Below are 27,368 nucleotides of genomic sequence, written 5' to 3'. Positions count from 1 at the left end.
TCCTTTTTAAATGGGTGTTTTGGGAGAATGACACAGCTGAGCAGAGGCAAAAAATGCTCACTATTGTGAACTTTTCAAACACAAGACCTGAATATTTTTCTACAAGCAACATTTTTACGTCCAACATTAATGTGCAAAATAAGGATTCGAATATTTCTAGTCTGTGCTGCTACCTATGGGTTATAACCTCATGATACTTGCTCCTTGTCGTGCTTTAATGGTTAATCACATCCTCCATTAATACTTAGTTATATCCTCCATTATTAGTGCTGACAATGGATTTTGTGGAATACTTATTAATTATGTTGTGTACTCATACTGAAAAAGCAATGCCCAGCTCAAGTTTTCCCTAAGAGCTGTTAAAGACATAAACCCCAGCTACTGGATTTCCCCATTAAATGCCATAAACAAACCTCTTAAATTGTACATTGATGTGGAAGATATTTTGGTTTTATATCTTTAAACCAAAATATTGAGGATTTCTGGTTTGTAACTTGAAACTTTTTTTTCCCTCTCTGATTTTAGTTGACTTGAATCAATTAAAAGTTGCATAGTCACCATAACAGCCATGTCTGCCAACCAGCGCTGGATGCACAGGATGATTCAGTATTTCCCTCTGTGCTGTGAAACCAGCTCTGAAGAAGGCCAGAGTCTGCTGTAGGAACACTCACAGTCACCGCATAGACAGTATCATGACAGACCTGTCAACAAAAAGAGGCTCTCACTTTTTAACATCAATAATTTCATTATTTCAGTAGCATCACTGTCAGTTTTCCTTCCCATCCAGCCTGCCCCTACCTGGTTCTTGAATAACACCAACCAAAACTGTGGCTTCTCAACTGAAAGCTATGCTGTTTAGGAAATTAGCTCTTGTCATTCATCAAATTCATTTGCTCTGTGCCAGCTGCTGCCATCCAGCACTGTGGATTCCATTACTTTCCAGCTCACCCAAGGACACCTCAATTCTATTTTCATTCACTCCCCCCAAAACCGGTTACTCTCATTTAAAATGGGGCTCAGAAACAGAGGAACACACAAGGAATGGTTTTAAGTAAACTCTGACTACAAACTAGCAGAGTTAACTTAAATTCTGTTTTACTGAAATTATGTTTCACTGAAATTCTTTTTACTTCCATTTATTAATCAATTTATTAGTGTTGTATGTTGTTTACTTACAGCAAAGACAAGTACTAAACCCCCCTTGTTTTTTCTGTATAGATGCATTCTTTGCGACTGCTAAGCCAGAATCAGCCATCACAGATATTTCTGAGCATGAGCGACAATTTCAGACCAGTCCAGCCTCTCAACAATCGATGTATCCGAACCAATATCAACTTTAGTTTACAGGGAAAAGATTGTCCAAACAATAGAGCACAGAAACTACAGTATAGAGGTACGTTCCACCTCCAGAATAACCCTTTCTATGCTTTCACTGTGCTCCTTTCTTTGAGAAATCCAAGGGCATAACAAGGCACACAAATAAAAACACATAAAACTCCAGATCTGGGGGAATAGCTGTGTCAGTCAAATGCCACACATTTGAAATAGATTAGTAAATGGGCAGGAAAAGCAGGACAAAAAAACCAGCCTGGGACATCGAATATGTTTTTTAGAAGTAAATAGGACAGGCCCTTGGTTTTCTAGCCTCATTTTAAAGTCTTCTCCCCTTACAAAGTGCATTTTGCTCTAGTTTACTCACCCACAAAGGGGGATGAGCTAGTCTTGATGACAACTGATCTCAAACAAAATTAGTAATTGATAAGACTTAATTTCACTTTCAAGGTGCACCACCATAACAAACACCTAAATTGCTAAGTGGATATAAAGCTGTGGATATAAATAATGAAGCAGCTCAGTCACCTGCAGCTAGAGTCCTACACTGCCCCAACTATGGCTCGCAACTGAGCTTTAATGTGTCTCATGTATCTTTAAGCCCAGGCAAACAACTGTGTTGCCTGAAATAATGGTGTTAAAGTGCCCTCACAGCACTAATATCATCATTATGAAGGAGTAGCACTAAAGGAAAAGAAAGGACATTTTCAGTAGCAAGGCAGATGACTGTGTTGCAATACCTTCAAAGAAACAGTCATTCAGACTTCTTTTCTAGAAAAAAGAGGAAACTGAACCTCCTGGCTTTTTTAAGACATTTTGTCTAAGTGTCTAATGCAGTGTTAAATCAATTTGATTCACAGTGTTAAACCAGTTTCATATTTGGAGTTGATTGAAGCATAATTGGTTTTGTTTGTTTCTCTTCCAGTAAATGAATGGCTCCTGAAATGAGACAGAGCAGGCAGAACCCGAATCCTCAGTGGAATGCTCCTTCTGGGAACTGACATCATCTACAATGCACCCAACTTCCCTCTCGGGGCTCACATGCACCATGTGCTGAGGGAAAAGAGCTGCCATGCTGGAAAACTCCTCAAAATTTATCCACATGATTGGTGGCCATTTAAAAACAAAACAAAACAAAAACAAAACAAAACAAAACAAACTAAAAGTATTACAGTAAACATGATTACAATTTTCCTGAACTAATTCGGAGTCACAAAGAAAGACTTTTCAGACTTTGTACATATGAAATTCTTTCTCTTGTCCCCCTCTCTCTCTCAATTGAAAGAAAAAAAAAAAGAAAAAAGGTGGCTCAGTACAGCATCAAAATGGAGTTGTGTTCTGTGTGCCAAGTAATCTTGGAAAGCTCTCATTATTTCACTATCATTAATGGATACTGTCAAGACAGGACAAGACTACTGTAAAGGAAACATTTCTAGGTATGATCTTTCTGTTAATTTAATTTAAAAAGGGACAGACTTTGATAGATAAGTATTGTAAATATATCACTGCAGAATACAAAGGAAATTGAAATATTTCCCTCTGTCACATATCTGTAGTAGGATTTGGCAAAATCAGAATATATCCATTTTCTGTTTCTTGCTTTACAACAGATCATATGTTGTGTTGGTTACTATTAACAACTCAATAAATGTGTTTAACAAATTAATTTAGTTAAGTTGCTTTGATTTCTTTTTTTTACTTTCTGAAATAACAAGCCTCTACTACTTGTGGATGTATTATTTGTCATGTTCTTCTTTTTTCTTCTTTTCTTTTTTCTTCTTTCTTTTCTTACCTAATTTCTTTGTTTGCAGCCCATTCAAGTGAGTTAAGGACAACTGGGAATGCACTTAAAGGTGGTATAACTTTAATTCCACTTATGGTCCATCATTAACAGGAACTGCGCTCAGAAGCAGATAAAACATATCTCAGTTTAAAATTGTCATTTTCCTTGCTGAAGCCATTATTGGGACAAACATTCAGTCCTGTAAATTGGTAGTGAAAGGGATATTTTTTCTTTACAGATAAAGCAGGAGCTGGCCTAGTAAAAGCAAATGCCTTTTTTCTTATTTATAATGGTCATTCACTGTATTTGGTTACTGTCAAGAACCAATAAATGTGTTTAACAAGTTTCACACAGCACATGTTTGACCTTCTTGAATACTGAGGGATTTTTCAGGTTGGTATTTTTTTTTCAGTTTGGAGAGGGGTCAGGCCTCATGATCTCCATCCCTAATGCTCACATTGTGCCACATTTAAGTTCACAGAAAGCAAGACAAACCCAAACAATGCTCGGGCACCAAGGAATTGTTTACACCAAATGGAAGAACGGGCACTACAAGAAGTGTGAGGGAACAGCCAGGGAGCTTTTATGTGACAAAAATGTTATTTTATCTGTGCCTGAAGAGAACAGTGCAAGGAGCACCTGACAGGAAAGTTGAGAGTCTGTGGTTTGGAAAGATTGCAGCTTGTAAAGTGAGAAGAGGCTAGAACTGGCCTTCAGGGGACCCTCAGGATGGAGATGGAAAATGGTGAGGAACTCAGAACTGTCAACGGTTCAATTGCTCAGTGCAAGGTGCAAGGAAGGCTCGAGTGAGATGGGCTGACACAAGGGAGCCCTGTCTGCACCAGGTCTTGGACCAGTGACCCTGGCCTAGGATTCTCTCAGCACATGGGTAAATTACTTGATTGTCAAGGTGTTTCATTTCCAGGATGCTGTTTGCATATCCGTAAAAAACATGATTCTCAAGTTACTTCATTTGAAGTATTTCAAGTGGCTTCCAACACCATACCGTGACAGAAGAATCCACAGCACAACCACCGAAACGTCACACAGCAAGTATTACACTGTAGATTAATACTATCAAATCTTGTAATTGAAAAAAGCAAAATTTCCACCTCAAGGTTTACCTAGCTAATAAAAACTGAAAAACAATGGAAGTCACATGCCTTCAATATTTTTGAGTGAACTTATCAACTTGTTTCTCCTACTTGTTTGGTGTCTTTTAAGCTTCACTTAGAGTGCAGAATAAAGCTACTGAGACCATAAAATCCACAACGCATCAATCTATATTTTTGGACAAATATCCAGCAGTTGTTGGTCCAAGTTTTTCTGTAACAGAAGGAAGATAAGCCAGGCCTCCAAATTAAAGCTAGTAATAAGAAAGAAATAAACCCTTTTTTCTATTTTAATGAAAGCTGATAGAAGGGATTTAAGGGGAGGGAGATACGTGATAGAAGGGACTATTCCTAGGAAGGAATCATGCTGTGCTTTGGATTAACCCTGCAAATTGAGAAAGGCAGCAATTATACTGGCACACTACAAATATATTTGTCAACATTTCCAACTCCATTTTGTGATTTAAGATTTCATAATTTGCCATGAATTGCTTAGGTTTTTGTTTTAATCATAGTTTGCAGCAAAAAGAGACCCAAACACTTAGCATTCTAAGTGTTTTGCCTGTTTCAGTAGTGCTCACATTTAGACATCCAGCACCAGTTGTTCACAACAGGCATGGAGCTCTGTCAAGACACTGAGCAGCCAGAGAAAGCCACAACCTATCACAAAGCCTTCAAGCAAAAAGATAAAGTTCCAGGATCAAGCAGCTGGCACAGGCTGCTTGTTTTTAGAGTCCACACAACACCTACCCAGAGTAATCCCTCCAACGTAAGCACTTTGTCCACAGCATTCAGCAGAGTCTGGCTGTACACAGAGACCAATATTCTTAGGAAGGGCTGAATGTGGCCATTGCCATCCCTGCCTGAACCATTCAGATCAGGAATGGGATTTTTTGCTGGTGATAAGACTCAGCACAGAGGGGAGGTACTTGGCAGGTAATGCACACCTGGCAGCCTGTAGTGTTGACTTCTATGAACAGTCAACACCACAGGTAGGACCAGGTTGTCATGCCATGATGATAATATTAAGAACCTAATAATGGGAGATTTGAAATGTTCAGATTTGTCCATTCACACTGATGAACATGATACCAAAACAATTTAGGTACCAAACTAGCAAGCTCATCTGATGATAAAAAACATGAGAAAATTAAAATTTACAATACTCTAAAACCCTCTGTTTCAAATAGTAGTAAAAAAAAAAAATTTAATAGCTGAGTTTTATAAGTTCAGGCTTATAAGCTACTTTGATTTAACCAAAAAGAAAACATATTCCTATGCCGAAAATCAGAACTAAAGGAGATCTGTGGGATGATAGCAGAAAGCAAAGACCTTCAGCATAACTGTACCTATAGATATCATAAATCTGTCCATCCACCTTCCTGTTCCAGCCTTCAAAGCTGAATCAGCAAGCAAACACATCATGGATATGCCTGGAAACTTGGATATTTTATGATAAAACAAACTCCTATAAAACAAAAAACATCCTTTCTCACCATTCAAAACCTCTCACTTATCTATCATGTAGATACTCTGAAAGAAGAGAGGCAATGGAAATTGTGCTGAAAAATTGAGACTTGACATCACAACACCAGGAACAACGATACTTGAGGGTGTGCAAGGTTGTACTTCCTGTACTGATCCAAACACTCAAACACAGACAAGGAACTCAACCAAAATAAGCTGGTCTGCAAAGATCAGAACTTCAAAATCTCTGAATTCTTGTTTTTATGAGTAGCTCTGCTTGCTCTGACTGTTCCACATCATAGCCTTAAGAAATGCCAACACTAATGACTGCTCACATGACATTAGTTTGTCAGGCACCAGAGTCATCATGGATCTGGTGGAAATAATTTTTATATACTTTGTATGTCAAACAGTAAGCTCTTTCAAGACATTTATTATAACACAAATAAAAAAAATAAATTTAAAAAAAAAAACAGGATAAAACTTCAGAATCCTTCCTGCTTCTGACAGGACCTGCCTTTGCTCTCCCTATTTTCATTTTCTGGAGATTTCACTCCTCTTTACTTCCACCAGTACCCTCCTCTTACAAAAGCAGCTCTGATGAATGCAGTAAGTAAATTCATCCCACAGAATCACAATGCTGCCATGAACATAAGAGAATTAGCCAGTTTCTTGATACCACTATTGCTGGAATCAACACATTTCAGCAGCCACAAAAAAAATTTAAGTAATGATACAGAATGAGCTGGTACATCTATTAATTGGTGAAGACAAGATGGAAAGGAGGATCTGATTGTACTCAGAATGCCAAGACCGAAAGGCAAATAAAACCCTTCCAACATTTACGGTGTTCCTCATGATCTTTAACATTAAAGAATGAGGATGTTCCTTCTTTTTCTTTTACTTTTTAAAGTGGTCAGGGTTAACACTACTATTAACATTCCATCTCAGTCTGAAAACAAAGTGTCTTGGGGTGACTGTATGATACTAGCGTCTGCTTTAAGTCCACAAATGGGTCCTGTAACTCTAAGCTAGGCCCGGGGGAAGGAGGGTGGGAACTGGAGGAATTCCTTAGGCGCTCTGCGTTCAAACACAGATAATCCTCCGCTCTCTTTCTGCAGAGAGATGGAGACTTATATGCTTTGCTTTTAGGTAGCTTCCTTTTTTGTTAGCTGAGGCTAGACGTTTCCCTGGACTGCATACAGTTTCTCCGGTGAATTCTGCGGCTTCTTCTGGAACTATTCGGTTTAGCTTCAGTCTGAGAACGGACCATCGCCGGGAGCCGGCGGGGCGGCCCCAGGATACCTAACTCATCCTGGCTCCGGACCTCGGGAGAAGCCGAACAGAACTCTCAAATCCATCAGCTTTCTTCGCAGCGAGGTTTTAATATCTAACATTATTCATTTCCCGCCTCTCCCCACCCCCCCTCACCCGTGCCTGCGTGCACTCTGTGCGTTAAATAAACAGGGTTTTTTCACTTTCCTCCAAGAAATTCCTTTTGTATCACTGGTGGGGGAGGGAGTGCCTAATCTTGCCTTCTTTAGAGGAGACATTCCTTTCAGGACGTTTCCTCCTAACTTGTCCCAAACTGAGACCTAAAGCTGAAAATTTTACAGCTTTCATGAGGTGAACCTTCCAGAAAGTGAAGAACTAAAAGGTAAACTGAAAATGGCCAATGTATTTTACTGCAGATACCACATTTGCAGCAAAAAGTAAATGTTTTGCACATTTTACTTTACATCTCAAAGCTTTACAACAACTGCACTCCAAAAACCCCCAGATATTTGGCTCCTAAACATGAAAACCTGTAAGTTTTTCAGCGAGATAAGCTCTAACTGCTCCATGTTTAGATTTTTTTATTAGATTTTTTTTCCCCAGATGTAGTGGCTGACAAAGCCTGGAGAGTTTACTGTATGAGATGCTGATTTACTGGCAAATGGTTCAGCACAGTTCTCAGCAACACACTAAAATTATTCAAGGAGCCTGTTTGTATGGCAAAGAACTAGCACCATTTATAATAGGAAATGTAATGCAGGCAAGTGTTTTCTATTTTCTACAGTGTCAGGCTTTATTCTAATAACTAAAGATGTGTCAAACACATATACAGAACAGAAAATTAAAAACAGGATAATAAGTCTTCCAAGGACAGGAAAATAACACTTAGGTTTTGAATAGGGGAAAAAATCCTTAGAAGTATTAGATAAACAGCAAGAATTTTGACATAGTTTATGATTTTAGGCAGATGATCCCACCCCATTAGGGTAGAAAGAGCTGGAGCCAAAAGTAAATCCAAGGAGAGCAAAGTTACAGTGGAAAATAGTGTGTTTGCCCCAGAAGGAAGGTCAAGGCTATGAAATTCACCCTTGGGTGGGTATTTCCAGCATAAGGAGACAGCCAACACCTCACATCCCACTTTCTGAAGCATTCAGGTATTTGCACCCATGGCACATGTATAAATACACCAGGACCATGTTTGGATTTGGTCAAGGGAAGGTGATGCTGAGTTAGGGTCAGAATGTCCTTCCCAATTGCTCAAGGGCCATTTTGCATCTGCCTCCTCAAGGATTTTGTGAACCTTCCTCAAGGATTCTGCTAAGAAATCACCAGAAATCCCTCATGCTTGCTTCATTTCCTGTCCTGCGGTACCACCTAAGCTTTAGTGGGATTCCCTGGAAGTTTATCCCTGCAAGGCTGCCCTGAAGGACTCCTGGATAAGTGCAAGATTTAATGTGCTGGATGAGAAAAAATTGTAAACCCCACATGGTAAAGAGATGGAAATATGTCAACATGATGAGGAAATATCATATTAATATTCAAATATGCTATTAAAATCTTATGAAGGAATGTTAAGACAACACAGAAAGTCATAAGCACAATGGCAGAGAAGAGAATTTGGGAGAATCACAAGGGGAAAAGATCGATCTTTTCCTTCTGCCCTGAATGTTCTCCTTAATGATGCAGCAGTATAGCAGCCAGCTGATTTCAGCTTGCTGCCTCCTTTCAGACATATTTTAAAATTGACAGCACTAGGAATAATAATGGTATTTTCAGACATTAATGCCAAAGTTTCACAATACCAGAGACATCTCTCATTAAACATTTATTTATTTATATCGGTGATCCTCGAGCTGCAGAAAAGATTCAAAAATTTAACTCCGTTGACAAACATTTCACCCAACTGCTCCCTGTGTTCCTCCCACACAGATGGGCAGCTGAGACACTTAAACTAAATCAATGAGACTCAGCCCTCCTGCAAGCAGTGGCCTCTCCTGGAAGCATGTGAACTATCAAAGGCAAGCATCACCTCTTGAGATGTTAAATCATGTAGCCCAAGCTACAGAACAACAGGACTTTGGCTTTTAAAAGTCTTCATGAATCCCTGCGTAATTCCAAATACAAAGGATGAAGAATTGTGGAATAATTCCAGGTTTCAGCTTTCAGAAATTGACTCTTTCCTCTCCTTATATGTTGCTTGTCTTACAGACAGAACTTCTTCGTAGGGGACTGTCCTGGTTTAGGGTAATTTTGAGAGAAAAACTTCTAAAGAGGTTTCCTTTAGAAAAAAAAAGAAATTAAGTGGCCTCTCTCCTAACTGGTTGGGGAAAAAGATCTCCTTGGAGAAAAGTGGAAAAACTGTTTATTTAACAGGAAAAGCATTTACCAGCACAAAAAATGAACAATATTAAACAATAAAACCTCTTGCTGTTCTAAAAGAGATGACCAACTCAGAAAAGTTCTCTTTGTGGGCTGTAGCTCCTCTCACTCAGTCTTTTATCAGTCCCTCCAGCGCTGGAAATGCCATGGCCCAGGCCCGCCCCGGTGGGTCACAGGTGCTTCTGGTGCTCTTCTGGTGTTCAGTCCAGAGCAGGTTTAACCAGGTCTAAAGAAAAAGGAAAACCTACAGTCCAGGGAACTCCTCTGCCTCAGCTAGCTAAAACTAACTAAAAGCAAAGAAGAACTTTGTTCCCTTGTCTCTCTGCCTGCAGACAACACAGTCGAGGAGTAAGATGTGGGGGAGTAAGTGTAGTTTCTGATAACAAATTCCACGTTTCTTTTCTCCCCACTTCGCTCTCAGAATTCCACGTTTCTTTTCTCCCCACTTCGCTCTCAGAACAAGTCGTAAAGGTGCAAAACTTATCATCCAGCATAAACAGAACAGACAACTGGGGATACAAGCATTTTATAGCCAATCCAGGACAGGGTCAAACTTTCCTGTCAGCATGGAAAATGTCAGAGGACATGGTTGTTATCCCAGGTAAAGTTTCTATGGGGAGTCTAAATGATCTCAACTGAAATATCACAGCTCTGCCTTTTGGAAGGCTGATATAACAAATGAAATAAAACAAAACTAAAAACAGACAAACTATTGTATTTGCTGGGAAGCCCCAATGAAGGCAGGAATAATGAATCTGACTCCATGTTCTCAAAAGGCTAATTTATGACTTTATAATACTATATTATATTAAAGAATATTATACTATACTAAAGAATACAGAAAGGATACTTACTCAATGCTAAAAAGATAATAATGAAAACTCGTGACTCTTTCCACTGTCCCGACACAGCTTGACCCTGATTGGCCAGAGTCAAAACAACTCACAGCAGAATGCAATGAAACAATCACCTGTGGGTAAACAATCTCCAAACACTTTCCACATGTGAGCACAACACAGGAGAAACAAATGAGATAAGAATTGTTTTCCTTTTCTCTGAGGCTCTTCAGCTTCCCAGGAGAAAAATCCTGGGCAAAGGGATTTTTCAGAGAATGTGAATGCCACAATAAACAAACAAAAATACTTAAGCAGGTGGAATTCACCAATTATTCTAATAAACAGCTTATTTCTACTAAAGACCTACCATTCAATGCTGTCTTTTTTCGCCATAATGCACAAGTGCCATGAGGGACTTCACTGAGGATGCACAGCCCTGGTGCTGGATTTCAGCTCAGAATGCACCCTCCACCTTCCTCCCCGTGTCATTCTGTCAGGTCAGACAGATCTTTAATTTAACTATTAGTGTGTCTTTCAGATTCTCCTATTTGCAGATACTTCCTTTGTACAGCAAAAGAATTCCCAGCAGGGCAGAGGTGTATTTTGCCACCAGACATTTAGAGCACCATTCTCTCAGCCTGTAAGCAGCAATTAGTCCTATTAAAAAAAAATTCTATACTAGACAAGTGAGGTTGGCTCATAAAACAGTTACAGCATTGTCTGGGTTCCTATGCACATGCAAATAGCAAAAGGGAAAACTGCCAGCTCAGTTCTCGAATCAGGGATTGATAAGATTTTATGGGAAGCCCTGTGCCAGTGTCAGTCAGGGTGGCTGTGCTTCTGTGTGAGCTACACCTCACCAAAGCCTCATCTGCACAGGCCAGAACCTGGGGCTGCCAGCCTAGAGAGAGTCCCCAGCAGGCTGAGTGCCAGCCCCCAGACATACATTCATGGATCTGCTGCTGGGATTCACCAGCCCACACATCAAGGGAAGCAGCAGTGACCACACCGACTGCCGCTGTTGGGGCTGAATGCCAGAACACAGGGAAAGCCTTGTGCTGCCCTGCCTCTGAGTTTGTTTTCATCACAGGAATTTCAGTAGCAGCCAGAGCAGAGAGCAAAAATGCAGAAAGATGATTATGCCTGGTGTGTCCTGCTGCTCCAAACAGGGATTAGGGACAAGCCAACCAGCCTGGCCTTCCCTACCATTGTCACAGTGTCACACGCATGTAACAATTGTGGTTTCTAACACATAAATGTTTCTACTGAAGTACAGACTCCAACATTCCACTTTCACGGGTCATTGTCATTCCCAGCCAGTGCAAGCAACCATGGAAACAGAAGAAACTTGGGGCCAGGTTCAAGTTTAGAGAAACTATGACCTGCAATAACTAATGTGTGCGTGCTTTATTTACAACGCCATGATGCTGCACTGTGATTCGGAAAGGACTATGATCTTAATACCCACATGAAATGGATGAGAAAGTAAATACCCCAAAGCAGAAATGAGGTTGGAGGGTTTGACTATAACAGCTTACTTCTTTATGATGTTTGTTTGCATGGTTACTCTGCATTTTTTGATGTTTTAGTATGTCTTTGATGTTAACACCTGAGAATAATAGTATCAAATTATTTTTCCTTTATTTGTTCTTTATTTGCAGTTTTATGATAAATTATCACAAATTAATGAGAAATTTGTTTGTTTGGGACACTTAGGAGAAGAACAGATCCTACACAAATGATATTAAGGTTCCTTACATAAAGAATTCTTCAAAGTTACACTGATGAGCAAGAAGGGAACAAATTTGAGATAACCTTCATGCTTCTCAGACAAAAACACTGAAAGAGACAAACACACAAAAAAGAAACTTCTCCAAACTTCACTGCCTTAAAAATATTTTTTCTTTTAACAGAATTTACCTGTAGCAGATTTACAAAACAGAGCACAGGAATAACATTCTGTGCAAGCAACACCATAAATACTGTGAAATGACTAAAAAGCGACACACAGCAATGCAATCTGGTTGTTTTTATAGTGTAGAATTTGTCACTGTGAATCAGGAGGTGTTGTGAAAGGGCAGTAAAGTCTAGTGAGTGATTGTGACAGGCTGGAGCCTGGCAAGGTAAGCAAAGCCCTTTGTGTCTCGGGGGGCGGGGGGGGGGGGGGGGGGGGGGGGGTTATCATGATGGGTGGAAGAGAGAAAGAAAAAAAAGTAATCAGATGACACTGACTTCAAGATGTTTCTCTTAATGAAAGTTTTCATGTCAATGTCATTACAATGCTAATGTCAACAGTCATTACAATGCTAATGTCAACATTTTTTGGAAGTAGTACCCTTATAACATTCATTAGGGATGTCATAAGCATTCCACAACATATGGTGTCTCAAATCCAATTACTTTTCTATTCAAACCATGACCTTGAATAGGTTTTAAAACAAGAAAGAACACCAAGAAAAAGCTCCCATTGCTTATTTGATGGCTCAGTGTCATAGTACTGAAATTCAGAATTATGTCAAGTTGTCTTTCTGTTTGTTCTGCTTTCCAGTTTTGTATCCTATCTAAAAAAAGTGATGGAAGCTCAGTTTAGAAAAACAAGTAGTGGCAACATCTACTTCCTGAGATTGTTTGCATGTTGAAAGCACTGTATACACAGAAAAGGGCATTTTGAAATATTTCAAGCAGCCTTGGGTTGGGTTTCAAGTATCTCTAATTCCAAGGGCTAACATCGCAGTTCTCTGTATCCTGCATGGCCTGGAGCTGAAATCCCTCTCTGCTGTGATAACCTCCCAACCCAGATGTACAAGAGCTTCCCACCAACAAGCATTTCCTCACTGCAGCTGCTGCCTTGGGTTGTTGCATCCCAGGTCACTGAGGGAGATGCAGAAACTGGGATGCCTTGGGAGGACACTCACTTTGAGACAGGGAGACACAGTGAGACACTCTCCCACAGTTCCTTGCTTCCTTATGTTAATGGTCCCAGCTACATCCCTGTGCTCCTCCTGTGCTCCTCCCTGTGCTCCTCCCCAGTTCTAGAATGTTCCCTGTTCCTGCTCTCCCTATTGGTTCCCATTCCTTGCAAGTCTTCCTGTATCCCTGCTGGTTGTTTCCCTCTGACCCCACCTTTGCACCACCCCTAATCCCTCTACCCACTGGCCCTCAGACTTGATGCTCCATCTCCCTCATCCCATATAAAACCCTGGACCCTGCTTTGTTCTTGGTTCTTCTGCCCCTGAAGCCCTTTGATGTGCTAGTTAAGAAAGTGCCACTGGAACCTCATACAAAGAACCCCTCCTGCCTCTTCATTACGTCAATGTGCATTTTCCACCTAGTGGCACAAGCGTCTGGTGCTCATCCTGAGCTATCTGCCTTTCCCTAAGGGAGACGCTCTTGGGAAGGCAGTGACCTCAGCAGCTTCTGCTGTGTCCCTGCATTGGGTCATCTCTGGACATCAGTCTTTCCAGCCCAATCCATGGGAAAAAAAAAAAAAAACCAACTCAGAAAGTGTTCCTAAGACAATGATTTAGGCCCTTCACCTGGGTAATTGAAGAAATATAAAGAAACTTTTTCATCTAGATTTTACCTTTGGAAAGCACCAGTTTTACCCAAAGATTGTTTGGCAACATTTTTGTCAGATAGAGTTTTTCTTCTGTGACCATCTTCCTCTATGTGATTTTAAGAAAAGCTCCCAAGGATATTTTGTTTATGTGAAGATCTAAAAATGAAATCTATTCTATCACAAGCATGTTATGCCTCCAGAAAAGAAGTTCTTTATATTTTTAAATGATATCTTACTGGAACGTCTCCTCTTACTACAATAATAGGGCTAGCACTGTGCTGCTACACAAATAATACTGGTTATAGAAAACTTACAATTACTTGCTATGTTTTTGCAAGTTCTTCCTAAATCAGATTATATTGTTACAATATAAACATGTATGCCTTTAATGGTACAATTAAATCTAGAGCAATTACTGCATGTAGTTCCCATACTTCTTCACTGAGCTTTGCTGAAATATTCCAAATCATTCTTGCTGTTTAATGCATTTAAATATGTAATTATGTTTAGCACATTTATTAAGTACAGTCACTATAAATCAAGTTCGCTTTGAATGTATTTTCTAATTGCTACTTAGAAGCACTGGCAGACAAAATAAGTTCTGAGGCTACATTAATGCACAGATAAATGGCCTAAGGAAGGCAGGAGCCTGTATCACTGATACCTCGCCAGCTGATCACCTTGACATTGCACTGCCACATCCCTTCCCTTACAAAAATCCATAGACCTGGAAAAGGACGGAGATGTTCTGCACTCACCTTCTCTACTAACACAAGGAAGACAAGTCAGGCAAGATCTTCAGTCAAGTTGACTCATTGAACACTTGAGACTGGAGCAAAAGCCTTGTGCTCATTCATAAAGTATCACAGATAGGCAGATGATGAAAGAGCTTGCTGAGTTTAGGAATAAAACATAAAAAGCCTGTGAAGCCAGGACTAGCCAGTGCTCCCAGTGACTAGGTTACAGGCAATACTTCAAACCTGATGCCCCTTTCTTTCCTCAGATTTTCATGGGATACCTGTGGTCTCATTCATGTACAGGAAAATCGTTGGCCAGGCCTTTCTTTTAGAAGGGATCAAAGAGCAATGACATGATAACCTAATCATCATCATTCATAGAGCACTGTGGAATCCCCAGCAAGAGGGTCCTGATTTGACCCCAGAGTCTCATGAATTCTAATGCTAAAACTGCTGAAAGGAGCAATGTTACCTGCAGGGAGCTGAATCCTGATGAATCAGCATGGTATCCTCAGTCCATATTGTCTGGACACAAGGAAGAATCTCCTCAGATTTCTGACACTTTGTCATGTAAAGCAGATGAGCAGGAGCTTCAATCCTAAAGGCAGAAACAAAAAATGAACAGAGGTCAAAGAGAAACACTTTTATTTCTCCACCTTTACTGAGTCAGCCAAAACTTATTTCAAGACGCTTTAGTGGACAGAAAAACCCAAGCACCTGCAAACTTTGCAGAAGCTGCATGAAGACTCAGAGACTTGGTGAAACAGAAGATTCCCACATCAACCACCACAATATGTCTACACTACAGAACACAAATAACAGTCCACTGTTGAAAAAGGAGCTGAGCCAGACAAGTGTTGTATCCTCACTTAAAGACCCCTGACCCAGCATATTTGAAGTTTATCAAGGCACTGCAATCAGAATTACATTTACTCATTTCTTTAGTAGCAAATTTTCTTCCCCCTGTATATTCCTATGTGTTTCTTTATTCCATCAAACTAAAGCAGCACCTTGCCAAAATTCTGCCCACTATTCTCAAGTACAAGATGAACATGTTTGTAAAAAGCTCATTATATTATGGCCTTGGACTTAAAGTACCTATGCAAGTTTAAATTGACTGCAGAATTCTCTTAACTCTGTGAGAGTTTCTTATATCTACCTTTGTGCTCATTGTCCAAGAAACAGTGTTAATAAATATATCAGTTCTTCTCTCCCCTGCAGCTCAGAGCATTGTAACACTTATTTCTTATCGCTGGCCAGGAGCCATGTACAAGTCATGAACAGACGGGACTGCTGAGGAACGTGCCTTGAGCTGTTTTATTTTCCAGCATCAGTCTCATTACATGGCTATGACAATGGGAAGATGCCAGCAGTTCACATCCCAGGCAGCAGACAAAGAACTTAATGGTACAACTTACTTTAAAACTTTTTTGACCAATCACACAAAGCAAAAGCATATTGACAGTAGTTCTATCCAATCACTAGAAGCACACCTACCTTCGGTTAAAACAATGCTTGCTTATTTCAAATACAATACCTGCTTGTAAGCCTTAAGATACAATGCACAGAGCTCCATTATTAAGCTTAGAAGTTCCTAATATCTGCTAGATAGACTTTTCTGCAGCTTGGGGAGTTATTCTAGACAAGCATTAATACACAGACCATTGTTCTACTTGTCCTTACTTTTCTACTTCTTATATAAGTTTTCTGCTGACCAATCTTACGGTTACTGCTTACCTCTAATCACAGTTCTGCTGTCTCTAAAGACCTGCCTTTTGCAGCTTTCCCAAAACCCTCTGATTTTTATGGATTCCAACAATTTCTGGTATTTTCTGAGACCCCTGACAATGGAAGGAATGATGAACCTGACTCCATCTTCTTAGAAGGCTAATTTATTATTTTATGATACTATATTATATTAAAGAATACTATAATAAACTATACTAAAGAACAGAGAAAGGATATAGACAGAAGGCTAAAGGATAATAATGAAAACTCATGACTCTCCCCCTAGAGTCAAACACAGCTTGGCCCCTGATTGGCCAATAAGTAAAAACAATTCACATGAAACCAATGAAACAATCACCTGTTGGATAAACAATCTCCAAACCCCATTCCAAAGCAGCAAAACACAGGAGAAGCAAATGAGATAATTACTGTTTTCATTTTTCTCTGAGGCTTCTCAGCTTCCCAGGAGCAAAGTCCTAGGTGAGGGATTTTTCCAGAAAATATGATTGTGACACTTATTTATGCATTTTTATACACATATACAAAGTGTCATATATATGGCAGTCATTAATTGTTCTGTAATGGTTGGGGGATTCATATATCATAACTCTGGCATACTGATGTTATCATCTTCATGTTTTCAGAGCCGGGAGAAGTTCCATTTTTTAGGTTGATACCATAATTTCTCTTGTTGTCATTTCCAAGCATGTATTGACAAGACTGTCAAGAAGTCACCTTTTATGCATTTATTTTCTTTCCCTCAGTTAATTTAAAGATTTTCAAATTACAAGAAGGATAATTTAGCCTTTAAGGTGTAAATAAATCCAATGGAGACAATGCTTTTAAATTTATTTCTCTTACAGTACAATTAGTTGTTCCTGTCCAACAAAGCATTATTTTTATATGGCCTCTTGTCTTTTAACTAATATCCAGCTTTTCTGTCCAGAACCTAGAAGTCAACTGATTATTTTATTAAACAAGTTTCTATGCAGTTCCATGACGTAGCAAAATCATAATTATGCATTATAAATATTGTATCTTAGCACTAGTACTTTAGAACTCTCCATCATAGATGTCACTATAATGAAAAATACTATGGGTGAATTTCTACAAAAAGAGCAGTAAATAAACAGAATTTTAAATTACATTTCCTCAAACCAACTCTTTAGACTAAGAATGACTGCCAAACATAACCAGAGTCCAAATATCAAATTTACCAGAGCTGTAAAACCCAAATCAATAGGATATGCAGGTAGAAGAAGGTGTTAGTGCAAGATAATCAAGGGAAGAGGTCAGGCCAGTCCTCAAGAATAAAAGCAATATATCAGTAACAAATTAGGTATTTAATTGAAACCAAACTTGTCAACAACCATTAAACACTCACAATTTGTTAATAATTCTGATGTCTAATCATGCAGATTGTTTAGCAATATTAAAGGCCTGAAGAATAAGCCTTCACATGTAATCAAATCTTCCTGTTTCCCTTCCATTTATTTACAAAAGAATGGGTAAAGCTTTTCAGACATGAAGCAATTTCTATGAAATAGCCTCTTCTCAGTTGCAGAATAAGCCCACTAAAAGAAGTGCTTCTTGAAAACAGATCTTTAATTCCAGTGACCACAAAAAATGCCAATTCTAAAGAACATTTATCACCTCCTAGTGACTTCAACAGCTCCCATCTCTCTCTGTTAAAAAAAAAAGCTGTAATTATTGTGGATCACTGTCCAAGATCAGACAGCTACAGAAGCTGGACTGGGTAGCACTGCAGACCTTTGGCCGGATACAGTGAAAGCCAAAGGAGAGATAAACTCAAGGCAAGAACAGAAGTGAAGACATCATCAGTGTCACATCATCAGAAGTGACAGTCTGATCACTTTGACTCTCTAATACTGACTGTTTTGATGAAGGAAGATGCAACAAGGACTTTACTGGCAAAAGAAATAACTAAGTACATTATTAGTGCAAGAAGAATAATCACAAGATTGTGTTTCTAAAAGGGACCAGGACAAAGGGGTCAGAGTGGAAAAATTTGTATGAACATAGTGACCTATAAATACTGGTATACTGTGTAATAAACTGGCTTTGCTTTGCTGGCATAAGTGGAGTCTGTGTCTGACAATCCTCGCAGGCCATTTCTTACCATGTAACTACCAACCACTGAAGGCTTTTACACATATGTAAAGCAGATTGTACCAGAAATATCTGCATTTGTCATAAACAGCTGCTAATATTTATGAAAAAAATTCTTGGCCATCATAACCCCATGGTGACAATCATTTGTTGCTTTTTCTGTTTAGAAGCAACAGCAGTAGACACCTCTTTGTGAGCTCCTTCAGGCTAAATGCATTAAATGCAATGGGACTGATTCCATTCACACACTGGCCCCAGCCCAGCACTGAAATATCATTTCTGGAACACTCCTAAAGGCCTGATTTTTCACCAGGGTTTCATGCGAGTTTTACCTGAAAAAGCATGTCAGGTTGTGTCTATTACTAACTTAGACAGCTTAAGGTAGACATGTTGTAGCAAGAACTAAAATGGCTGAAGCTGCCCCAAAATACAGCAAGCATGCATTTTGATCAGAAGATGCTGAACACATTGCTGAAAACTGCAATTGTTTCCTCTAAACAACAACAAAAAAAATCCATTCTAAAGGCCTGAATCTCATGCCAGCTGGCACGTCCATGGGAGTATGGGGGCTGCACTGAGCCAAAGCAGCAGTGGTTGATCCCATTAGGGAAGGGAAGAGGGTCCAGGCTGGGCAGTTTACTGGGATCAATATCTGCGTGAATCTCTTCTTTTTGGTTAAAAATCCCCCTGGACTAAGCCATCCTCAACGTGTCTAAACAGTAAGTTAAAAGGTTCCTTTAAAGTTAACAGCTGCTGATGCCTAAATCTCTCCTTCCTTGATGACATTATACACATCTATGAGAATGATTTCCATGCTGTCTGTGCAGAGCAAAAAAACTGATGTTACCATTAAGGCTTTTAAATCTTATATCTCCAGAAAAGTTCAAATCACCACCACTAATATATTTTCCTTTACATACTCTGAAAGTATGATGAGGCTAACCTTCAATCTTCTGTGTTTTTGCACATATCTCCTTTTTCTCCTTGTGATTCTGTGTCTATTCCTTTCAGAAAAGTTCATATAATTATTTTCACCTGTGATTTGATCTCCATAATCTTTTTAGTGTTATGTTTTGAGCACCATGGGTGCAACCTTGATTCCCCAGCAAAAAATCTGGAGGATCACGAAGTGCATTTTTCAATGTTACAAGGTAAGCACTTGGTTTTATTTGTTTTTAGAGGAGTGGGTCACACAATTTCTCCAAGAAGCTGAGTCTATTGACTAATTTCGTACTACTTAAGTAAGAATCACTCTTCCATTACAGCTACAAATATAAAAGTTTAAAAGGTCTTTAGAGAATAAGAAGGGATAATCACTATAGAAGATGATATTTTTTAAATTATAAAAATGTACATTATTTATATTTATATAATAGAAATTTGTATTCTATCTTTTAAATACACAAACATTGTGGGGGATACAGGTTTTTCTTAAGGAAGTTTAGATCTCGGGCATTAAGCAGCACCTAATTGTGTGGCCATAATTCAGCAGCTAAACAATTCCTGTCACAGGCTTGTTGTAATGAAAGCTAAAAATGAGTGATTTAATCCAGCTAGGTTGGTTATTTCAGTATATAAGGAAGATCAAATAATTCTAACCCCACATTCCTACTTGTGGTAAAAGACACAACTTCAGGGATTTGAACAAAAATAGGTTGTTTATTTAAAGGGGAAAAACAAAGGGGAGGAAGGGATAAAAGGAGAAGAGAAAAAAGAAAAAAAAAAAAATAAAGTCCCAGGCCCAAGGATTGAGGGAACCTCTAGCCGAACCAGCTTTTGGCCCCAAGCAAGAACCCGATGGCACTGCAGTGAATGTAGTTAATCTGCCCTCAAATCTGTAAAAAAGTCTCTAAGAAGAGACATCGACTGAAGTCTGCAGTGTCGGGTCTCCTGCTGTAGCTAACTCACAGTCAAAGGAACACTAAAAGACAGCAAAAGACAGCTCTCCAGGTCAGGCTGCCCCTTTATATTCTCAGTCAAGTCTATACTTGCAGTTCTGCCCCCATAGTCTCTGGTGATTGGTGCTAGTAGATGATGAGGTAAGATCTTCTTTCCAATAGTGTGCTGTGATTGGGGTGTGATGATATCTCTAAGGTTTTTGGCGGGAAGGTCTCTCATTAGTATGCACAGTTGCTATGGTGTCAAGTTACAAGATCCCTGGAGTAGGTTAGAAATCCTCTGTAAAATGCTGAATGCTGTTGGTGAGAGGAAACTGCACCAGGACCTTTGAAAGTGTGATGTTTAAAAGAGATCATTAAACTTACAAATAATGTAATTAGGTTAAGAACAAAGGATTATAAAAATAGTATGGTTCTTATTTTGTTAACTATTTTAACAGGATTATTAAACATTCAATTGGAATGTACTGAATAACTAGTGTAACTTTGTAATGATTTTATAGTATTTACCTCATTAACTTGAACACTTTTAATTGATCAAACTAGTAACTTTAAACATTTATAAATGCAAAAGCTAATTAACGGTTACAAATGTAAAACAGTCACTAATGCAAAAGCCAATTAAGGTGTTTTATAAATTACACTACTCACCAAGCAGATTAGCTGAGTACAGAGAGCACATTTAGCCTTAAAGCTGTAGGGTATCTATTTATAGAAATATTTTTATTATAGGAAAGGTAATGGCAAGGTCATCGCCTTCCAATTCCAACAGTGTATACGTTACTAAAATTAATTTTTAACGCCTGAACAACATAGGGTATAAAAGTATGCGGATTGGATATTAATTTTCACATTCTGAATGCAATGTCTCTTGTTACTAAAGGATCTGAAGCATGCCACAACTTCAGTGTATTTTTTATTAGTACAATAAGTCTGTGATAAATAGGTGTGATTCGTGCTGACAAAATTGAAACAGTAATCAATATTGATACAGTAATTAATATCTGGAGATAACAAAATAGTTAAAAAGTGTAATGCCATGAAGAAGGGAGGGGAGGGGTCTCCTCCCCCTTCTGCAGATGTTCAGAACAGGAAGAAGCAAGAGATAACTATTACTAAATTTATCTGGAAGAGAGGGAAAACTTGGGTAGAAATCAGGAAAATGTTAATTCTATGAGATTTATTGCTTTAATGTTAGAACATGATATTGGATTATATTATATTAGCTTTGGCTTATACTATACCAGCTTAGTACACATGTTTAATCCAAAGGTGAAATAAAGGACACCTGAGGAAGAGGAGAAGCCTTCCTCAGATGACCCCCAAAGATTGGTGCGACCACCTAAAAGGAATGGTGGTGCATGCGTGATGAAGATGATGATGAGGGTGGAGATACAAGTGTGAGGAATCGAAAATGGGAGGAGATGGTGATGACATACAGTATAAAAAGGGGAATTGTAACTTGATGACCTTGTATGTGAGGTGGCAGGGGTCTCAAAGCCCTTGCACTCTGTACCCCGTGGTAAATTTTTTTGCTTATGTGTTATTATCAGAACCAGATTATTCCTCATTTTAATCAAATTATATTGTCAATATTTTGAGTGTATTCAATTTTATATATTCTAAACTACTTAATTTAAATTGCTGCTACATTTAATTCTGTTTGGTTTTTTTATTTGTGATTGGATAATCGGGCAAACATAACAAGTCTATCTGACTGTATAGTATAGTGCTATTATGCTTAAGATACCAGTAAGTGTACAGGGTACTCAATAACACAATTAATAGGGAAGACAGCATTTCGTGGGCACTGAAGGAACAAGTAAATACAGCTGAGAGTGAATCAAAAGGGGCTGCAGCAAAACTGACACCTTAAAAGCATATTTTGAAAGCACTAAGTAGTGCTACAAATGATTACTGGGATCTAATTCTCTTCAACGGGAAGATGATAGAGGAGGAGAATTTAGGGCATCTCTTCACCCTGTTAGAAGCACTCTTCAAGAAGTAAAATAACCATGTGTCCTAAAAGGTAAGCCAGAAGGTAAAACATAAATATCATGAGCAATGTATTGCTACCTAAACCCACCTTCTTTATCCCACCTGTTTTCACTTTCAAACAGAAAAATGTGGCAACACTTTTCAGAAAAAAAGCCCACACTAGATAAGCACCAACATTCCTGTTCTACCTCAAAGCACTGAGAAATGCCAGCATGTGAGTGGATGACCAGCCCAATTTTCAATCCTCAATTTAAATCCTCCTGCTATATAGCATTAAAATATATGCACTATATACATCCCCTAATTTAGGCCTTAAATTAACCATAATCTCAAATATAATCAATCGCTGTTCATGTAGAACTCAAGGTACCATGCCAAGCATAAATTGTAATTTAAATATCAAGATTGTGTGTGCTTCATTCTTGTTTTGGATTAAACAACTATTGAAATTTTTTTCCAGCATTCCCTAAAGTAGTCACTGCATCAGCAATTATGAACAGCAAAAATAATACTTCTTTCAAAAATCTTCATAAACACTGATCAGATTCCAATTTTACTGAAGGCGTCATCCAGCAAAATGAAAAAAAAATGTGTAAATCATACATTTTGGCCAAACATTTGTAGTATGTAATCAAACATCTTGATTTCAAGGACAATGGCAAAGTCAGATCACTGAAGATTCAGGCAGTTTTCAGAATACCAGAGGTAAGGTGGCTCTGGCTGATTTCCCGGGATCCCAACTCAGATTCATGAAAAGGCTACTCCCCAGTGTTTCTTCTTGTCTGTTATCACATCAAAAAGATGTTTAAAAAAAGTCTGATGGATTCTGGGTATGGATTGATTTAGGTTACACAAAGGCTGCATTTTAATTTGCCAGAACTCCAGATGAGTATCTTTCATTCCAGCGTGTTGGAAAACTCAAATCGAGAACAGAAAAAAAATTGCAAATAGGAGATTTGGGTGGCTGCTGATTTTAAGCATAGATGATGGACTCTTCATAGTGAAGAGAAAGACAGACACACTGACATTCCCAAAAGCCTAATTGGAGTTTTGACTGTAGCTGTCTCTGCTATGCTATGAATAAAAACTTTTTTTGGTAGTTCTGTGGTTCAGGCAAAGACCTGACAGTGGATTCAGGACTAACACAAGCATCACTTCTTTATTATCTTACAATAAAACCTTCATATCTTTTCTCAGTGACTTCCCATGGGCGGCACCATGCAACAGTGACTCCTTCTTCTTCTAACTGCACGACCAGCCAGCTCCTTCTTGTCCCTTACACAACTTACACAACCACCTAACCCTTTATGTCCCTCACACAACCACCTGACCCTTCCTCCTCACAGGCACAGCCTGCAAACTTTGACTTGCTAACTCACTCTTTTATAATACCCACCCTTACTGGACATAGCTGCAACCTCTTAAGGGCAAGGCTGTGTCCACTCTTTGGTAATTATTACAACTGCAACTCATTGGGGCGAGATTGCCTTAATCACTATCTCTATTCTCTTACAATCTGTTTTTCCACAAAGACCTTGGAATAAGATGATTTGTGAGCCAAAGGACTGGGCTTCCAGGTACAACTTACTTTGGGGTCATTGATCAGTTTCATATCTAACTCAGGGTTCAAAAGGGCAGGACTACATCTTATCTGCATTCAGCAAGGAGAATTTTTCAAGTTTAATATCCAAATTGACTGCTCAGGTTACAGTCATGGCAAATAAACTGAGACAGTGAGTTATATCTTCACCACAGCTGACAGCTTGATTTCAGGTTTGTGGTCTTTTCAATTTTTACTATTTTATGAAGAAAAAAAATACATACAGGTTTGAATTAATTTACTTTGCATTTGTGGTAGAGAAAACCTTTTATTATTGCTTTTAATTATAAAGAAAAACAGCAGGATCATGAAGGAAGAGAAAAGCTGGGGAATTTCTATAGAACAAGATGTTCGTAAATGTTCATATAAATGTTCATAGTTCCCTCCAGTAGGAATGTAGTGCTGGTGGCATTTGTAATTATACATCTATCAGCAGCAACACAAAACATTTGATTATATTTCTGACACATTTATTTCCATGTCGTCTGCTTCTCTCAAGTCCTAGATATACTCACCCTGCTGGACTCTCACCTGCTATAAATCACTTGCTCAGCATGGTTTATCACCTCATTTAAACAAGCCAGAAAATCCCCAGTAAAGCTGAAAGCACCAAGCCACCCTTTCAGTAGCTTCTTTATGTCCATCTGCACATACCTGGATGATGCTAAAACATCAATCATCCTGCTGGGAATGCTGAGGTACCCAGAGCTGTATCAGGGCTCACACTCCCTAAGATTTATGCCGGGGAGGGTAAAGGTGCTCAGCTATACACATCACATTTCTTTCATGTTTCTCTCAGGTTTTAAGGGCTTGGAGCCCACACAATACCAAAAAATTTCCATCCTTATTTCTTTGAGTTCAAATAGGGGAGATAACCCTGTCCTGGTTTGAAAAGGAAGTGAGCTTTTTGGGAGGCTGTGGTCTAACCAATGGTTGCTCAGATTTGAATATTGGCACCTGGTGTGGCCACTGAGGACATGGATACGCCTCTGAAAACACAGGGGTTAAAAGCAGATGACTCCCAAGGGAAGTCTCTGTGGGTTCCAGTAGGTGAAAGAGGTCAGATAGGTCAGATCTCCCGTGGCCAGCTGCAGGCTGGGCGAGGAAGGGGAAGCCATGCGGCCTGAGGGAGGTAGGCCGGAACCTGGACAGAGAAGGGGGGTGAAGGTCTCTGCAGGATGGAAGGGTGAACAAACAATGAGAGGCATCAGCCACCACCCCCCCCACCCCCTCTCCTGAGAGAGAGAGAGAGAGAGAGAGAGAGAGAGAGAGAGAGAGAGAGAGAGAGAGAGAGACTGTGCCTGTATTTTTGCCACCTTGAAATTTGATATCCTGTGCCAGCAGCACAGCCGAAGGAGAAGGGAAGATGCCTGGCAGCCAGCAGCCGTGGGAGTTCTGGGCAGATAGACCCCAAGCTTTTAACCCTTTTCTTAGATAATGGAAACATTACAAATACTGATCCTCCTGGATCTGAAGAAGAGAGATAGGGATGAAATAGAGAGAGATGGGCAAGCGTGATGAAAATTCGTGCAAGTGAAGGATGTCGGAAGACCTTGAGAAGAATCCTAGGTGGGAGGAGATGATAGAGTAGCCTGTGACTGGACTATTTTCTTGTATAGCCATGGACAGACCCATTTTCTTCCTGTGACACAGAGACTGCATTTAGGGGGAAGCAATGGCTTGGAGCCAAGAGAGGGCAGTGAAGGAGTGGTGTGAACAGAGATGAAGATCTCTGTTCTCAAGACCCCTCGGCCCCAGGGGGTAAAACTGGGGGGGACTGGCCTCCCAAAACTGAGATACTGTCAATTTTTTGCAACTGACCAAAGCATCCTTAAAAGAGGAACCCTAAAAGCAGTTCTGGTCCATGCACAGTGGTGAGAGCACTGGACATGGAAGGAAGAGGTCACAATATGGTATAAGAAGGACTTCTCTCTCTTTGATGAAATGAGAGTTGATTACCTGAAGGGTTGTGATGGACTGAGAATTGAATATCTGAGAGGTGGTAACCTGAGTGGAAGTCCAAGGTTGTCTCACTGTACTGTGTTGGGAATTTGAGTGGGAGGAGGAGAAATGTTTTGGAAAGTTTTCATTTTGAATTCTGTGTGTTCATTTTATTATAGTTGTAAGTTAATAAAGTTTTTTTTTCCCTTTATTCCTAAGTTGAAGCCTGCTTTGCTCTATTTCTGGTCACATCTCAGAGCGGACACCAGGGAGAGTATGTTTTCATGGGGGCACTGGCATTGCGCCAGCGCCAAACCATGACACACCTCCTCAAAGCTTTCATTGAAGATAAAGTCTTTACTTTTTTGTAACTACAAGATAAGTCTTTATCAGTTACTTAGAGGAGAATGTAATGGGAAAGTACCCAGCAGGGGTGGTTTTTTGAGCAGTTAAAACTCAAGGAAAAACAACACTACTTTTACTCAATGTTTAGATGAGCAGTGACCTGGAAGAGGCAGGAGGTGGCTGCTGTTTTGGTACCCATTAAAACACTGTCTGCTGTGTAAACAACAAGCATAAATAGTTTTCCTACTGCAGTCAAAACTGAATGTTATTTGTTAACAATTCTGAATTTTGCAAGAGCCAATAGTAACCATAACGGTGTTCATCATGGCAAGGGAATAAGAGTCTTTTATTAAAAACATACACTCAAATTAACATGCCCAATGCACAGGTCATCACCCTGGTCAGTGCATCGTGGCATTTGACCATATTTATAGAGAGAGAAGAAATGAGTCACTGAGGAAGTGTTCTCAGAAACTGAAATTTCATGTGCACCATCATTTTGCATTACAGTGGTCTTACAGAACTCGTACTGGCCAGAAGGATCAAATTCAGGGCAACCTAAGCAGAAAGTAGATGTATTTAGTATTCAAAAGATGTACTTTTTGGAGACATTCTGTGTATCATACTGTGCAATTTTACTTAATTGACTACCAGAGAGGGGAAATCTTCATATTAAGAAACAACCACCTGACAAGAAGTGATTGTAACCCAGAATCACAGAACAGAAGAATGAAACTTGTGTGTCCTAATATCTACGTCAAGTTCCTTTCAGCAATACAAACTCAGTCTGAGTGAGGTTCTAGAGCCCCTAAGGATACCTTAAATGAGAACACTAAGCAGGGCACCACAACTTCCTGCAGAACTCCCCATACCCAGGTGGATGATGAGCTGCACCTCCATCTGCTGCAGCAGTGACACATTGGACTCTCTACATGGAAACACATGACTGCTCTCAAACTAAACAAATGTAGCTATGCAGATCTGCAACATTTTTCCATTTTTAAATATGCAGCTATGAGCTTAGAAGCCCACTGAGCCCTCCCCACTCGGCTTAGCTGGGAGGAGCTGGCTAATAAAGATGAATGAGAACAATGAAACTAGCCCAGAAAATAAAAACTTTAATAACGAGAATAGCAAACATGGCACAGGTACAGAGACAAGATTCCAAAGACACTGGGGGCAGGGCAAATGCAGCCAGGTATAGGGGCAAAGGTCCAATCACAACATGAACTCAGGATATGACCTTAT

At 39.4% G+C, this 27,368-nt stretch overlaps 1 protein-coding gene across 5 annotated transcripts in view; it reads left to right on the top strand.

Annotated features, from left to right (window-relative positions):
• Positions 1 to 3,002, top strand: part of CA10 (carbonic anhydrase 10) — a 222,536-nt gene extending 219,534 nt beyond the window's left edge. For 4 of the 5 annotated variants that reach the window (XM_038157544.1, XM_038157545.1, XM_038157546.1 and 1 more), the window contains 2 exons: positions 1,219 to 1,393; positions 2,258 to 2,616. In XM_038157544.1, the coding sequence (XP_038013472.1) occupies positions 1,219 to 1,393; positions 2,258 to 2,280 (198 nt within the window). In that variant the 3' untranslated portion in view covers positions 2,281 to 2,616. Of the gene's footprint in view, positions 1 to 1,218; positions 1,394 to 2,257 lie in introns of all 5 variants that reach the window. The other variant, XM_038157543.1, reaches the window with a different exon arrangement.
• The last annotated feature ends 24,366 nt before the right edge of the window (positions 3,003 to 27,368 follow it).

Source organism: Motacilla alba, chromosome 18 (assembly GCF_015832195.1).
Source record: "Motacilla alba alba isolate MOTALB_02 chromosome 18, Motacilla_alba_V1.0_pri, whole genome shotgun sequence".
NCBI classification, from domain to species: Eukaryota; Metazoa; Chordata; class Aves; order Passeriformes; family Motacillidae; genus Motacilla; species Motacilla alba.
This window is presented reverse-complemented; position numbering and strand designations above follow the sequence as displayed.